Source organism: Pleurodeles waltl, chromosome 5, assembly GCF_031143425.1.
Source record: "Pleurodeles waltl isolate 20211129_DDA chromosome 5, aPleWal1.hap1.20221129, whole genome shotgun sequence".
Lineage (NCBI taxonomy): Eukaryota > Metazoa > Chordata > Amphibia > Caudata > Salamandridae > Pleurodeles > Pleurodeles waltl.
Window position 1 is genome coordinate 1,253,204,509 of NC_090444.1, and position 16,057 is coordinate 1,253,220,565.

A 16,057-nucleotide genomic window follows, 5' to 3' on the forward strand; every position below is an offset into this window, starting at 1 on the left:
CTCGTCATACTCAACATTGACGCAAAGCCGCACAACATCAACCAGGTTGCAGGAGTACGTTTTATACCTTTCTGGTCCAGTCTGAAGCCTGGGTGAATATAGCCAAGGTGAAGAATCAGAGGTTAGAAGCATCAATCAGAAGAAGGAGCGTACATTCAAACAGTCGCACTAGTAAAACATTATAAATGAAGACCTGCTGTTTGATAGTGCAAACCAATCAGCAGCGGTTAATAAATCCTTTTAACACCAAGAATCCTGGTATCAAAACACATACTGTTCCATGTGCAACTGAATAATTTTTCAACTTATCATCATAGACAGCCATGTTACTTCTTGGCTGCTATTACCAAGTGTATGCTTTAAGTACAATATTAGCATTGTCATTTGATCAATTGTACAGCTGCAGCACTCAGATTCCATTTGTTTACCTTTGATTTTCGAATCACTGGACTTGACATCATCAGGTTTGAGTTCATCAGCAGGTACAGCTTTGAGATCTTCATTTTTTTCATCTACTTCCATAGATGTGTTCTCAGCATCTGTTTCATCCTCTTGCTTGTCATTAGAGGGCTTAACCATCGTCTGCTGCTCTTTGCTAGCTACATCTACAAGGACGGAAAAAGGCGGCCATGAAAATGGAGCAAAACCTAACCAGGCTAAAGCTAATAGTAAATTAACACATTGTTAAAAAAATTAAATTAAGCCATTTAAGTTGACCTGGATCACAAGTACTAAGAGACACAATTAATAACAAAGATCCTAAAATAGATCCAAAATATAGTACCACTAAAATCCTACAACAACTTCATGATGACACATTAAATTGGCATTTTGTTGCATAGAGCAATGCAAATTTGGGAACCCATGTAGCCAGAAAATGGTCCAAAGAACATTTCAATTCAGATTCAGATCCGTCTGAACCAGGGCAAACTCTCACTTTTCTAAAGGTTTAATAGATTATTGTGCATTCTATTTTCTCTTTCATTTACCACATCATCAGAAAAAGTTTATTCACTTCAAATGAATAATTGATGGAAAGAACAAGTTACTTAACTTTGATGCAGATTCCTTACCTGTGAATTTTCCTCATGGTCAGACTGGATCTGGAGGATTTTTTTGTAAGCAGTACCCCAGTGCACCGGTAGGTGACGTTAATAAGCTCCACGTCTGTCATCCGTGCTGTAAGTGACATAGTGACATGGGCACCAACCAGGCACGCTGTCAGCTTGTTTCACAACTTTCCAGGCTAGAAGCACAGAGCCATGAAAAACACTGACTTCTGGTGTATCAAAACAAGGGCCCTGAAAGGGGGTCATCCCTGTCCCTAGAAATCATTTCTCAGAGTGGAGAGGATGGATAGCTCGGTAAGAAATCTGTACCTAGATACAGTCTCTTGGGGGTTACCGACGGTAAGTAACTTGTTTATCTGATAGAGACTTCTAATTGCAGGTGCCTTACCTGTGTATAAATACCCAAGCAATACCGTCCTAGGAGGTGGTTCTGCAAACTAATTTCAATGAGGAAGTCATGTAGGACCGAACAGGCAAGGTGCCCGTCTCTAGGGACCTGGCTGTCCACACAGTAATGTTTGGGAAATGTGTGCAGAGATGTCCACGTTGGTGCCTGGCAGATGTCCAGGACCGGGACTCCATGTGCTAACCCAGTGGTTGCAGAATGAGCTTGCAAACCTTCAGGAGGTTACTTCTTGGCCACTGCGTAGCAGATCTCGATACAGAGTACAACCCAATATGAGATGTTTCGCTTCTGCACCAACCAACCTTTCTTCGCACCCACATGCCCCACAAAGAGTTGGTGGTCCACCCAGAACTAGAGTACAGATAAGATAGAATGCCAACACTTTTTGTGTCCAGGCAGTGGAGTCTCCTCTTCCTTAGAAGGACATTAGGGGTGAGTAAGAAGTAGGAAGGGTGATAGATTGGCCTACATTAAATTATGTGACCAATTTTGGTAGAAAGAAGGCCCTTGTGCAAAGCACCAGTGTCAGTATAGATAGAGAGTTATGAAAATGTCACTTACCCAGTGTACATCTGTTCGTGGCATCAGTCGCAGTAGATTCGCATGTTCTGCAATAGCTCGCCATCTGGTGTTGGGCCGGAGTGTTACAAGTTGTTTTTCTTCGAAGAAGTCTTTCGAGTCACGGGACCGAGTGACTCCTCCTTTTGTCTCCATTGCGCATGGGCGTCGACTCCATCCTCGATTGTTTTTCCCCGCAGAGGGTGAGGTAGGAGTTGAATTGTAGTAATAGTGCCCATGCAATGGAGTGACTAAGTATGCACTTATTTAAGGTTGAGATGATACATATATAAATAATTGAAGGTAACTTCCAAACTGCTACAGGCTCCCGGGGAGGCGGGTGGGCACATGCGAATCTACTGCGACTGATGCCACGAACAGATGTACACTGGGTAAGTGACATTTTCAGTTCGATGGCATCTGTCGCTGTAGATACGCATGTTCTGCAATAGACTAGTAAGCAGTTATTTCCCCAAAAGCGGTGGATCAGCCTGTAGGAGTGGAAGTAGTCTGAAATAATGTCCTTAATACAGCTTGACCTACTGTGGCTTGTTGTGCGGATAACACGTCTACACAGTAGTGCTTGGTGAATGTGTGAGGCGTAGACCATGTGGCTGCCTTACATATTTCTTGCATTGGGATGTTTCCTAGAAAGGCCATGGTAGCACCTTTCTTTCTGGTTGAGTGTGCCCTTGGTGTAATGGGCAGCTGTCGTTTAGCTTTAAGGTAGCAGATTTGGATGCATTTAAATATCCATCTGGCTATACCTTGTTTTGAAATTGGGTTTCCTGCATGAGGTTTTTGAAATGCAATAAAGAGTTGTTTAGTCTTTCTGATGTTCTTTGTTCTGTCAATGTAATACATTAATGCTCTTTTGACATCTAATGTATGTAGTGCCCTTTCAGCTACGGTATCTGGCTGTGGAAAGAACACCGGAAGTTCCACTGTTTGATTTAGATGGAACGGTGAAATAACCTTTGGCAAAAATTTAGGATTGGTCCTTAGGACGACTTTATTTTTGTGTAGTTGTATAAAAGGTTCCTGTATAGTAAACGCCTGAATCTCGCTTACTCTTCTCAGGGAAGTAATGGCGATGAGAAATGCCACCTTCCAGGTTAGGAACTGTATGTCGCAGGAGTGCATGGGTTCAAAAGGTGGACCCATAAGTCTAGTTAGGACAACATTTAGGTTCCATGAAGGAACAGGTAGTGTTCTTGGTGGTATAATTCTCCTAAGGCCCTCCATGAATGCTTTAATGACTGGTATTTTATATAGGGAAGTTGAATAGGTAGTCTGCAGGTATGCAGATATTGCTGCAAGGTGAATCTTAATGGAAGAGAAAGCTAGGTTAGATTTTTGTAAGTGAAGCAAGTAACCCACTACATGTTCTGGAGTTGTGTGTAATGGTTGTATTTGATTAATATGGCAGTAGCAAACAAACCTCTTCCATTTACTTGCATAGCAGTGCCTGGTGGATGGCCTTCTTGCTTGTTTTATGACTTCCATACATTCTTGGGTAAGTTGTAAGTGCCCGAATTCTAGGATTTCAGGAGCCAGATTGCTAGATTCAGCGATGCTGGATCTGGGTGTCTGATCCTTTGGTTGTGCTGTGTCAACAGATCTGGCCTGTTGGGCAATTTGATGCAGGGTACCACTGATAGGTCTAGCAGCGTTGTGTACCAGGGTTGCCTTGCCCAAGTTGGTGCTATCAATATGAGTTTGAGTTTGCTTTGACTGAGTTTGTTTACCAGGTAAGGAAGGAGAGGGAGAGGAGGAAAAGCGTAAGCAAATATCCCTGACCAGTTCATCCATAGGGCATTGCCTTGGGATTGTTTGTGTGGGTATCTGGATGCGAAGTTTTGGCATTTTGCGTTCTCCCTTGTCGCAAACAAGTCTATCTGAGGTGTTCCCCAGAGTTTGAAATAAGTGTTCAGTATTTGGGGGTGAATTTCCCATTCGTGGACCTGTTGGTGATCTCGAGAGAGATTGTCTGCGAGTTGATTTTGTATCCCTGGTATAAACTGTGCAATTAGGCGAATTTGGTTGTGAATTGCCCAATGCCAATTTTTTTGTGCTAACATGCTTAACTGCGTGGAGTGCGTCCCTCCCTGCTTGTTTAGATAATACATTGTTGTCATGTTGTCTGTTTTGACGAGAATGTATTTGTGAACTATTATTGGTTGGAAAGCTTTTAGTGCTTGAAAAACTGCAAGAAGTTCTAGGTGATTGATATGCAGTTTTGTTTGATGTACGTTCCATTGTCCTTGTATGCTGTGTTGATCGAGGTGTGCTCCCCACCCTGTCATGGAAGCATCTGTTGTTATTACGTATTGTGGCACTGGGTCTTGGAAAGGCCGCCCCTTGTTTAAATTTATGTTGTTCCACCACAGAAGCGAGAGGTAAGTTTGGCGGTCTATTAACACCAGATCTAGAAGGTGACCCTGTGCTTGAGACCACTGTGATGCTAGGCATTGTTGTAAGGGCCTCATGTGCAGTCTTGCGTTTGGGACAATGGCTATGCATGATGACATCATGCCTAGGAGTTGTAATACCATCTTTGCTTGTATCTTTTGTGTTGGATACATGCGTTGTATGATGGTGTTGAAATTTTGAATTCTTTGTGGACTTGGAGTGGCTACTCCTTTTGATGTGTCTATTATGGCTCCCAGGTATTGTTGTACCTTGCGTGGCCGAATTTTGGATTTTGTGAAATTGACGGTGAACCCTAGTTTGAAGAGGGTTTGTATGATATGATTTGTGTGATTTGAGCACTCTATTAACGAATGGGCCTTGATTAGCCAGTCGTCTAGATATGGGAACACATGTATTTGCTGCCTTCTGATGTGTGCAGCGACTACCGCTAGACATTTGGTAAAGACTCTTGGTGCGGTTGTTAATCCGAAAGGCAGTACCTTGAATTGGTAATGTATTCCTTTGAATACAAACCTTAGGTATTTCCTGTGCGATGGGTGAATTGGTATATGGAAATAAGCATCCTTGAGGTCTAAAGTTGCCATGTAGTCGTGCAGCTTTAGCAATGGCAATACTTCTTGTAGTGTGACCATGTGGAAGTGGTCTGATTTGATGAAAGTGTTGACTACTCTGAGGTCTAGGATTGGTCTCAGTGTTTTGTCCTTCTTTGGTATCAGAAAGTACAGTGAGTAAACTCCTGTGTTTATTTGTGTGTTTGGCACTAATTCGATTGCATTCTTTTGCAATAGTGCCTGCACTTCTATCTCTAGGAGATTGGAATGGTGTGTTGTTAAATTTTGTGCTTTTGGTGGTATGTTTGGAGGGAACTGTAGAAATTCTATGCAGTAACCATGTTGGATAATTGCTAGAACCCAAGTGTCTGTAGTGATTTTCTCCCATGCTCTGTAATAATGACCTATTCGTCCCCCCACTGGTGTTGTGTGGAGGGGGTGAGTGACATGTGAGTCACTGTTTAGTAGTAGGGGTTTTGGGGCTTTGGAATCTTCCTCTATTTCTAGGGAATTGCCCTCCTCTATATTGTCCCCGAAAACCTCCTCTATACTGTCCTTGGTAACTGGACGGTGTGGCTTGTGAGGTGCTGGCTTGTGTGCTTTGACCCCGAAACCCCCCTCGAAAGGGCGTTTTACGGAATGAGCTGTAATTCCCTCTGCTCTGCGGGGAGTAGAGTGCGCCCATGGCTTTGGCAGTGTCCGTATCTTTTTTGAGTTTCTCAATCGCTGTGTCCACTTCTGGACCGAACAGTTCTTTTTCATTAAAAGGCATATTGAGAACTGCTTGTTGAATCTCTGGTTTAAATCCAGACGTTCGGAGCCATGCATGCCTTCTGATAGTTACAGATGTATTAATTGTCCGTGCAGCTGTATCTGCAGCGTCCATGGAGGAGCGGATCTGGTTGTTGGAGATGGCCTGTCCCTCCTCAACCACTTGTTTTGCCCTATTTTGGAAGTCCTTGGGCAGATGTTCAATGAGATGTTGCATCTCGTCCCAGTGGGCTCTGTCATAGCGCGCAAGTAGTGCCTGGGAGTTCGCGATGCGCCACTGGTTTGCAGCTTGTGCTGCGACTCTTTTACCAGCTGCATCAAACTTGCGGCTTTCTTTATCTGGGGGTGGTGCATCTCCAGATGTGTGAGAGTTGGCCCTTTTCCTAGCTGCTCCTACAACAACAGAGTCTGGTGGCAGCTGTGTTGTGATGAAAGCCGGGTCTGTAGGAGGCGGCTTATACTTTTTTTCCACCCTTGGTGTGATTGCCCTACTTTTGACCGGGTCCTTAAATATGTCTTTTGCGTGCCGGAGCATACCAGGGAGCATAGGCAGGCTTTGGTAGGAGCTGTGGGTGGAGGAGAGTGTGTTGAACAAGAAATCATCCTCGACCTGTTCTGAGTGGAGGCTTACGTTGTGAAATTGTGCTGCTCTAGCCACCACCTGAGAGTACGCGGTGCTGTCTTCTGGTGGAGATGGTTTTGTAGGGTATGCCTCTGGGCTGTTATCTGACACTGGGGCGTTGTATAGGTCCTATGCGTCCTGGTCTTGGTCACCCTGGCTCATGGTGGTGTGAGCTGGGGAGTGTGATGGCGTTTGTGCTGGTGAAACGTTAATCACGGGCGGAGGAGAGGGTGGTGGTGTAACTCTTTTCACCACTTTTGGTTGTGGTGCTTGTTCCGTCTGGAACTCCAACCTTCTCTTTCTCCTAATGGGGGGAAGGGTGCTTATTTTTCCTGTCCCCTGCTGAATGAAGATACGCTTTTGCATATGGTCCGCATCAGTTGCTTGTAGCTCTTCCTCAAACCTATGCTTCTGCATTTGGGAGGTTAGCGATATGTATAAGAGCCTGAAGCTGGGTCGCTTGCAGTTTGTTTCGGCGTCGAAACTTTGTCTGCGTGTTTTTTCGGCTCCGAGGTGACTTTTTCCCTTTTCGGGGCCGAAACCTCTCGGCGTCGATCTGTTTCGGTGCCGCTGTCTCGGCGTCGAGCCGTGTCCACACCGGCATCTCGGTGTCGAGGCTTGTCTCCAGCACTTTCTCGGTCCCGAGAAGGCTGCGTGCCGGTGTCTCGACCGGAGTCGGACGATCTCGGCACTGTTTGGGCCTTTTTCGGTGCCGACGGTCGGTCACCGATTTTATGGGTTGAGCCATGGCCTGGTGGCAGTGGCGTCCCCTGGGCCTTGTAAATGTTTCTTTGTGTGGTTTTCGACGTCTTACTCACGGTTTGTGTATCGTCGAATCCTTCGGAGTCTGAGTCTTGGATCGAGAAGGTACCTTCCTCTTCCTGTTCCTCGAACTCCCGTCGGGCTGTCGGTGCGGACGCCATTTGAAGTCTTCTGGCTCGACGGTCTCGGAGTGTTTTTCGGGACCGGAACGCACGACAGGCCTCGCAGGTGTCTTCGCTGTGCTCAGGTGACAGGCACAGGTTGCAGACCAAGTGTTGGTCTGTGTAGGGGTATTTATTGTGGCATTTGGGGCAGAAACGGAACGGGGTCCGTTCCATCGGCGTTCTTCAGCACGCGGTCGGGCCGACCAGGCCCCGACGGAGGATCGAAAAATTACCCCGAAGGGCACCGGAGCTCTTCGATCTTCGATGCGGTGTTGAATGTAAGTATGCCGATCCCGAACGCAACAATACCGACGAAAATCTTCCGAAATTAACTATTTTTTCTGTTCCGAAACTCGGAGCGACAGGAACACGTCCGAACCCGATGGCGGAAAAAAAACAATCGAGGATGGAGTCGACGCCCATGCGCAATGGAGACAAAAGGAGGAGTCACTCGGTCCCGTGACTCGAAAGACTTCTTCGAAGAAAAACAACTTGTAACACTCCGGCCCAACACCAGATGGCGAGCTATTGCAGAACATGCGTATCTACAGCGACAGATGCCATCGAACATGTGGTTTAGATTATAAGGCCTGAAGCTAACTCACTCAACGGGCAGATGTAATTGCCTCAAGGAAGGCTTTTTTCAGAGTGATAAGCCTGAAGGGACAATTGTGGAGCGGCTCAAAAAGAGCACACAACGGCAGGCCTACACAGTCTTGGTGGAGTGACACCTGGCTGCCATGATGACGTTACAGACTTCGGGAGTAAGATGCCTATCACCAACCTCCACGCAAGAAGGCGGAGAGTGGACAGGTTCTGGTAAAGAACCCTCTCCTGCTGCTGTGACAGAAGATCTTCCCAAAGTGGCAGTCTGATTGGAGGATTGACGACCATGCTCAGTAGCTCGGGATACCAGACACTCCGCGCACAGTAGGGAATCGCAAAGATGATTTGGGCCTGGTCACGCCAGATCTTGAGAACACTGAGAAGGAGTGGTATGGGAGAAAGGCATTCAGGAGGCCTGAGTTCCATTCAAATCGAAAAGTGTTTTTGTGAGACAGCAGCCTTCGAAACCCCAGCACACAAAATTGCTGACATTGTGCATTCTTGGCAGAGGCGAACAGAGCTAACCAAGGATCTCCTTGCTGCTGAAAGAGACCTTGTGCCACCACCAGGTAGAGATGCCATTTGTGATCCACTAGGCATCTTCAGTAGAGTTCATCTGCTCGGTTCTTAAGAGAGCTTTCAGAACCACCAGAGATATGCCATGCTGTTCCAGCCATGTCCAGAGACGCAGACACTCTTGACAAACCACTCACCCTGTTTGTTGCAGTACCACATGGATGTGGTGTTGTTCATGAACACCTGCATTAGCCTTCCCTTGATGGAGGGTAGAAAGGCTTTCAATGCTAGTCGAATCATTCAGAGTACCAGCAGGTTTATGTGGAGTCTGGTCTCCGCCGGAGACCAAAGTTCTCATCTCCACCTCTCCCAGATGGCCACCCCATCCCAGGAGTGACACATCTGTCACTACTGTTAGATATGGTTGGGGAAGGGAGTGGGGGTCTGTCTCTGACCCAACTGCAGTTTGTTAGCCATCACTGCAGGTGCTTTGCAATTCCCTCCAAGATCTAGATCATGTCTGAGAGATACCCCTAAATACTGCGCCCACTGAAACTTAAGGTCCCACTACAGAGCCTGCATATGCCATCTGGCCTGAGTCACCAGCAGGACGCAGGAGGCCTCGAGTCCCAACCAGAGTGAGTCTCACTGAAATCCAGGATAGAGGCTGAAACATCTGTATTATCGCCTGAATAACCTGGACTCACCGCTGGGGAGGATAAGCCCGAAAATGCACCATGTCCAGAACACCAACGATGAAAGGGAGAGTTTGAGGGTGGAGTCAGGTGTGCCTTGGGCACGTTTTTAGTGAACCCCAGCAAATGCAGGAGGTTCGCTGTAGTCTGGAAGTGGGAGATGACAGCCTCTGGCGAGCCTGCCTTGAACAGCCAGTCATCGAGATAAGGGAGAACTGAAACCCCTGATCTCCGCAGATGAGTTGAAACCACTACAATGACCTTGGTGAACACCCGAAGAGAGCTGGTAAAGCCAAAGGGGAGCACGGGCAATTGAAAATGTTCATGTCCTACCGTAAACTGCAGATAGCGCCGATGGGCAGGCAGAACAGGAATGTGAAAATAGGTGTGCTGCGAGTCCAAAGTCACCATCCAAGTTTCCTGGGTCCATGGCAGACAAGACCTGAGCCAACATTAGCATTTTGAATTTATCCTTGAGAAATAGATTGAGGGGCCATAGATCTAGAATGGGCCTTGTCCTTTTTGGGAACCATAACGTAGCAGGAATAGCAACCACAGCTTACTTCTGGTAATGGAACCATCACTTTGGCTCCTCTGGCCAAGACAGCCACAACGTCCTCGCTGAGAAGGGACAGATGATCCTCTGTCAGTCGGTCGTGCGATGGTGGCATGGGTGGAGGAGTAGAATACTCAAAGGGAAAGGAGTAGTCCCTTCTGAAAATCTGCAAACTCCACCAGTCCAATGTTATGGACTGCCAGTGGGGCAGGTGATGGCGAATCCTGGCGCCAACTGGGTGCCCATGTTGGTGAAGGGGCAAACTAAGAGGGTTTGGAGGCTGCTGCAGTAGGGGGGGGGACAGCAGACTGACTAGACCACTGGCCACCAGACCCACAAGCTCTCTGGGAACCACACCCTTATCCACGCACAAGCTTGGTAGACCCGCAAGTCAGATTAGGGGGACATGGGGCTGCTGCGAGGACCATGGACCTGGCTGTAGCCTGTGAGTCCTTAAGTGCTGAATCTACCTTATTTCCAACGAGATGGTTGCCATTTAAGGGCATGTCCAAAAGGGAACCCTGGACAACCCCTGAAAAATAAGACGTCCTCAGCCAGGTCTGGCACTTCAGGGCCTCTGTTGTGGAACCCACTTGTGAGGAGGAACGAGGGTTTGTGGAGGCCTCTAATGTGACTGACAAGGAGGGGAATAATTCTGCACAGAGCCACGCTCTACTAGTAATATGCATTGCTAGAGGCTCCGAGTGGCCATGCTCCCCGGGCAACAAATGGAGAGCACCGATGTGACTGTGGCATTTACGGATCAAGGCGGAGAGGAAGACTCTTGGAGAAGAGGACTGGCAGCTCGCAATGCGGAGGAGGAAATGGATGTCAGAGAATGGACCAGCGGAGAGAGCGTGAGAAGCACGAACTCGGACAAATACAATGGAGGGAGAAAGTGGTGCACTGAAGGGGACGAGCAAGAGGAGAAGAGTAGCGTCCCACGTGAGAGCTAGAAGGAAGTGGACACCTCAGCAGTTAAATAACCCTGTTCTATGAACAAGCCTGGCGGCCAGGGAACCGATCCGGACACCCCAGCTCCCACCGCCACAGCCCAAGAGACGGGTCATGGCTTGAAGCAAGTGCCGGAGGCTACTCATTCTATCTGGTGGGGTTGGTGGGGCACGCGTGCGGATAAATACAGCACCTATAAATATGGAGGGTGTTTTACTAAGGGTACAATGGCAAACTCACCAAAGGTGACACTTGGAATGAGGACAATAGCACTGGTGGAGGACAGCGCACACTAAAGTCATAATACTGATATATGTCCTTTTGTTTGTTTTTGCTTTCTTGAAAAGAGACTGCATTGGTGTATGATCTGATGCCTGGGAGAAGACCACAGAGGGAGAGCAACCATACAGAAACAGGACCAGACATTCATCCATGGGAAAAGCCTGACTCAAATCGTCCTCTGTTAATAACCCCATTGACTGCTCACTCTTTAACTTAATAAAAGACAACACCCTGAACAAGGCTGTGACTGGAACTCCTTAAAACACCCAACAGTGATGTCAGAAGTTGGATTTTTCCGTGTCGAATCTTGACACAACCCATTCTGATAGTAGAGATGATCACCAACTAGCCGAGGGACAAAGGCACCTGCAAGCAAGTCGTGGAGCAATAGGCACAGGCTGCGCAATGGAACCAGGATGCCCTACAAGAGACCCTAAAGGGCCAGGCCCAACACCTTACAAGATACCACCATCCTACGTCTTACAGGCGCCATAGTCAGTGCTAGAGTAAGACTCAATGTACCCAGGCCGGTTCCGCAAAAATATCAGGAAGGGGGGGATGACCCTGATGTATTATTATTTTTTTTTTTTACAAACTTCAAAAGGGTAGCCACCACCACAACTTGGCCAGTGTAAAGGTGGGGCCAGTATATAGCCCCCTTGTTATCAGGAGAACAACAGGCTGACTACCAGGCTGCTAACCCAGCATGTTCCACGGCGTATGCAGACATAAAAAGGGACATATTAGATCTTTTAGGGCGTGACCCGAGTATTATAGGACAAAGTTCAGAAAAGCTGGTTACAGCCTCATACTACCAATGTAGAAGAATTAAGAGAGAAAATATATTTGGAACAGTTTCTAGATGCCTTACCACTGAGTGCCCAAAATTGAATAAAACACCCCCCCAATCTCACCTTTACCAAAGCTGTGGAACTTGCCTGTGCATATCATAGGTCCTCTGACTTCAAAGCTAACACTAAGCGTTCCCCCTATATGATAACTAGAGAAACACCCAAATCAGAGCCCACTATGATCATATCAACCAAAATGCCCACTAAATCTACACCAGTGACCAGTAGACACAATTGCACAGAATGGGGTTGCATAATGAGACACTTCCCCAAAAGGACCTCTTCCTGCTTAGCGCATGGAAGTGGGGGTGGGGGTGTTGGGGGAGAAATCAACCGGCAGGGTTTGTTGTCACAACAGGACAACAATAGAGTATAAAACTGTATAAAAAGAAAATCTATTTCAATGGGAAACCACACCAGGCCCTGCTAGACATTGGCTGCCATAGCACGGCTGTCAACCAAAAATCAGTACCCAAAGCCCTGATGAGAGCGGGTGAGAAGGTGTGTGTCACGTGTACATGGGGACTGTAGGAAAGCGCCCCTTTTGGCACGGTTACACCTTTTTGCATGATGCTAAAGCTAACTTGACTGAGTGTGTGCTGGGATCCTGCTAACCAGGTCCCAGCACTTACGCTCTTTCCCTAAACTGTACCATTGCTTCCGAAATTGGCACACCCCTGGCACACAGCTAAGTCCCTTGTAAAAGGTACCAGTAGTACCTCCATCCTATTTGGGGGGGGTGATAGCCAATTGGGATAGGAATGTGACTACCTCCTCAACGGGAGTGGGCACAGAAAGGGTGTAGACACCCTCAGGGACAGTAGCCATTTACTACTGCCCTCTGACACCTGTAACGGCCCTAAATCTAGTATTTAGGGGCACCCCTGAACCTTGCTCAATTCCTGGCGACTTAACAAGAAGTACTGAAGTGGCCTACCAGCAAAGAAGACTCCAGGCGACAACTGCCTTGACCCCAGCCCTACCAGCCTGTCAGCAGCTTCAAAGAACCCTGCTACAAGAAGACGACTCGTCCTGCAGGACCAACAATGTCTACAATCCCACAGAGGACTGCCTGCCGACCCAAGGACCAAGATCTCCTGGGGACAGCAGCCTTGTCCACAAGAAACATCCAAAAAGGACACCAGAACCACCTTGGATCCGCGATTCCTGCTCACTCTGCACCAGACGGCCACAGCCCGAGTCCAGGTGGGCCATCGGACCAGAGAGAGACTCCAGGCGATTGCGACCTTGAGTCCACCCTGGGTTGACCCCTCCTGACCAACACGACAACGCCTGCAGCCTAAATCCAGAGGACCCTCCCCTGGCCACGACTGGATCCGGTGAAGATTTCCCAACACCTAAAGGTCCCCCTGCACTTGCAGCCCCCTGGCCTTGGGAAATCCAACCAACGGTCCAGCAACATCCAGTGGGCTCTCTACTTTCATGTCCAGCAGTTGGTTTTCTTCAGTGGACTCCCTGGACCAAGCCTGTAGCATCTTTATGACCCCCAGGGTTCCCTCACTGAAAAGCATTGGGTGCCCGATGCTGTGTTTGCACCCTGAACCCGGCCGCCCCTGTGCCACAGGGGGCGTGTGTTTGGTGCTGACCTGTGCCCCCCCCTCGGCCTCCCCGGTGCTGATCTAAACCCCCCAAGTCTGTGCCCTGAAGTCATGGATTCTTACCTGCCAGCAGCAGCTTCTTTCTAAACACCCCCGGTCTCCAAAGGTTTCCACTGGGCACCCAACACCAACTTTGACCTTTCCAACCGGCCGGCCCTGTGTTGTTGGTGCTGCACCTCGGTGTCTTCCGAAACATTGTCCTGTGGACACTCTTACTCCCTAAGACTGGGATCAAAAGTCAAGTACTTACCTGTGATTTGTGTTGTTACTTTTCCTCCCCTAGGAATGCATTGCTTTCTATGAGAAACTGCACTAAGTGCCCACTTTTGAAAATTATTACTTATCTGTAAACTGCTTTATCCGTGAATTGTGAACAATGTGCATTTGATACATGAAAATGGTACATTCTTGAAACTGTACTTACCTGCAACTAAGACCCTTTACGTTCTAGAGATAAAGTAACAAAATATATTTTTGACGCTTAAAACATTGGCTTGGAGTTAATATTGTGTGTGTCTTATTTATTGACTGTGTCTACAACAAATGCTTAGCATTACCCTCTGATAAGAATAACTGCACAATCAGACTACCACAAAAGGGAGAATTAGAATTACCTGCTTTAGCCTCTGTAAAGCCTCTGGGGATCCACTGGACTGTGCACACCATACCTCATTTTGGTATAGTATATACAGAGCCAGCTTCCTACAGGGACAAAAAGGTATACCCCATTGCCAAGATTCTACTGGAGGTAGGCGGAGATCCCCATCTACGAAGAGTAGGAGTCATGCCATCCCTGCCGGAATCTGTTATAACAGAGACATAACTCCCCAGTCTGCAATATCTAGACAATATCAAAAATGCAACAGCATTGTGGTTACAGGAAGCTCCATTCAGCAAGGTTGAGACAGAACCTACTAGGAAGGGAGCACATCTGAGGAAATCCAGACAAGGAAGGAGGATTGATAAGAGACTATTTAGACACCACTCTAATTCGCATCTTGCTTTTGTTCGCTCAGATCCAGAAAACAGGAAGGCGCCCCCAAACAAGCTTTCGGGCTGATCAGAGTGAAGTGGATACCCCTGAGGAATGCTTGGGAGAAAGCTGAGGAAGCAGACACAAATCAAGTTGGATCCCAGTTTTGAACAAAAAGTTAACTACTCTATAGAATAGTGAAAGGTGTAACCAAACAAAGTGAACAAGTGTTAGTTCCGTCCCTTTTTAGGGAACAGGTTTTACACCTGGTCCATATCCAAATGGGAGGGGTCACTATGGTAAGGAGAACACATTGAAGTAATTAACAGAGCAGTTCTACAGGCCTGGAGTTTACCAAGACGTTGCCAAACACTGTGCCAGTTGTTTTATAAAAATCCCCCGCTTGTGAGGTAGGCACCCTTGTTCCCTCTTTCAATTATTGATGTCCCTAACAAACGGGTGGGTAAGGACCTAGTGGGTCCCCTCACTCCTTCAGCACAAGGGCATCAATACATCCTATTCATATTAGACTATGGCAGTAGATACCAGAGGCTTTTCACTAGGTTAGGATTTCCTTTTGCGTCATGTCTTACAGCCCAGGAATGTAACAAGCAGAGGTCCACAGGATTTTCTCCAATCAAATTGGTCTGTGGGAATGGGATGGGAGAAAGCCCATTTCTTACTGGAGGTGGCCATAGAGCAATGAGAGGGAGAGGAGGGAGAGGAGGAGAAAGAAAAACACCTATTTAAATATGTAGCCAATCTGAAAACCAATCTTTCCCAATTATGGGCTCTTGCGCATGACAACATGGAGGAAGCACAGGGTATCCAAAAGAAATACTACAATAAAGGAAGTACGTTGAGGACTTTTAATGATGAGACAAGGTACTTATACTCCTCCCATCTGCAGAGAACAAACTGATCACTCAGTCGCAGGGTCCTTTTGTTATAGAGAAAAGAGTAACACCTGTTACTTATAGCATGCTCATACCTCAACAACCAGGCGGTAAACAGGTATATCACGTGAATTTGCTGAAAAAAATGGAAGGACCACCATTCTGATCCAGGAGTTTCAGCTGCTAACAAGCCCTTCCCAGTTGACATTCTGCTACTTTATTGTCAGAACTCAGAGTGTGAGGATATAAGGATAGGTGATGCGGTAGATCCAACACAAAAACAGCAGCTCCTCAACTTAGTCAGTGATTATCCGGGTCTTTTTTCTATTAACCCGGACAAACCCTTTGGGTGCAGCACAATATAGTGTCCCAATAGAACTGAGTAGTAAAACAAAGGTCATATCGAATACCAGAAGCGCGCATGGAAGCCATGGCAAAAGAATTGACTGCCATGCTACAGGTCGGTAACATCGAGCCCTCTCCAAGTAACTGGTGTTTGCCTACAGTGATAGTGCCCAAACTAGACGCCAGCTTACGCTTCTGAATTGACTTGCTAGGTGAATAGCATTTCCACGTTTGACCCTTATCCTGTGCCCCGAACTGACTAACTAGTTGAACAATTAGGTACAGTCAACTATATGACTACACTGGATCTCACAAAAGGATACTGGCACATACCATTAACCCCACAAGCAAGGGAGAAAATTGCGTTCTCAATTCCATCAGGCTTGTATCACTTTAAGGTATTGCCCTTCGATTACACGGAGACCCC

At 47.2% G+C, this 16,057-nt stretch overlaps 1 protein-coding gene across 1 annotated transcript in view; it reads right to left on the reverse strand.

Annotated features, from left to right (window-relative positions):
• The window catches only part of MDN1 (midasin AAA ATPase 1), a 1,740,009-nt gene that overhangs the window by 127,828 nt on the left and 1,596,124 nt on the right, over positions 1–16,057 (reverse strand). Inside the window, exon 93 of the mRNA XM_069235499.1 lies at positions 429–605. Coding sequence (XP_069091600.1) covers positions 429–605 — 177 coding nt within the window. The remainder of the gene's footprint in view (positions 1–428; positions 606–16,057) is intronic.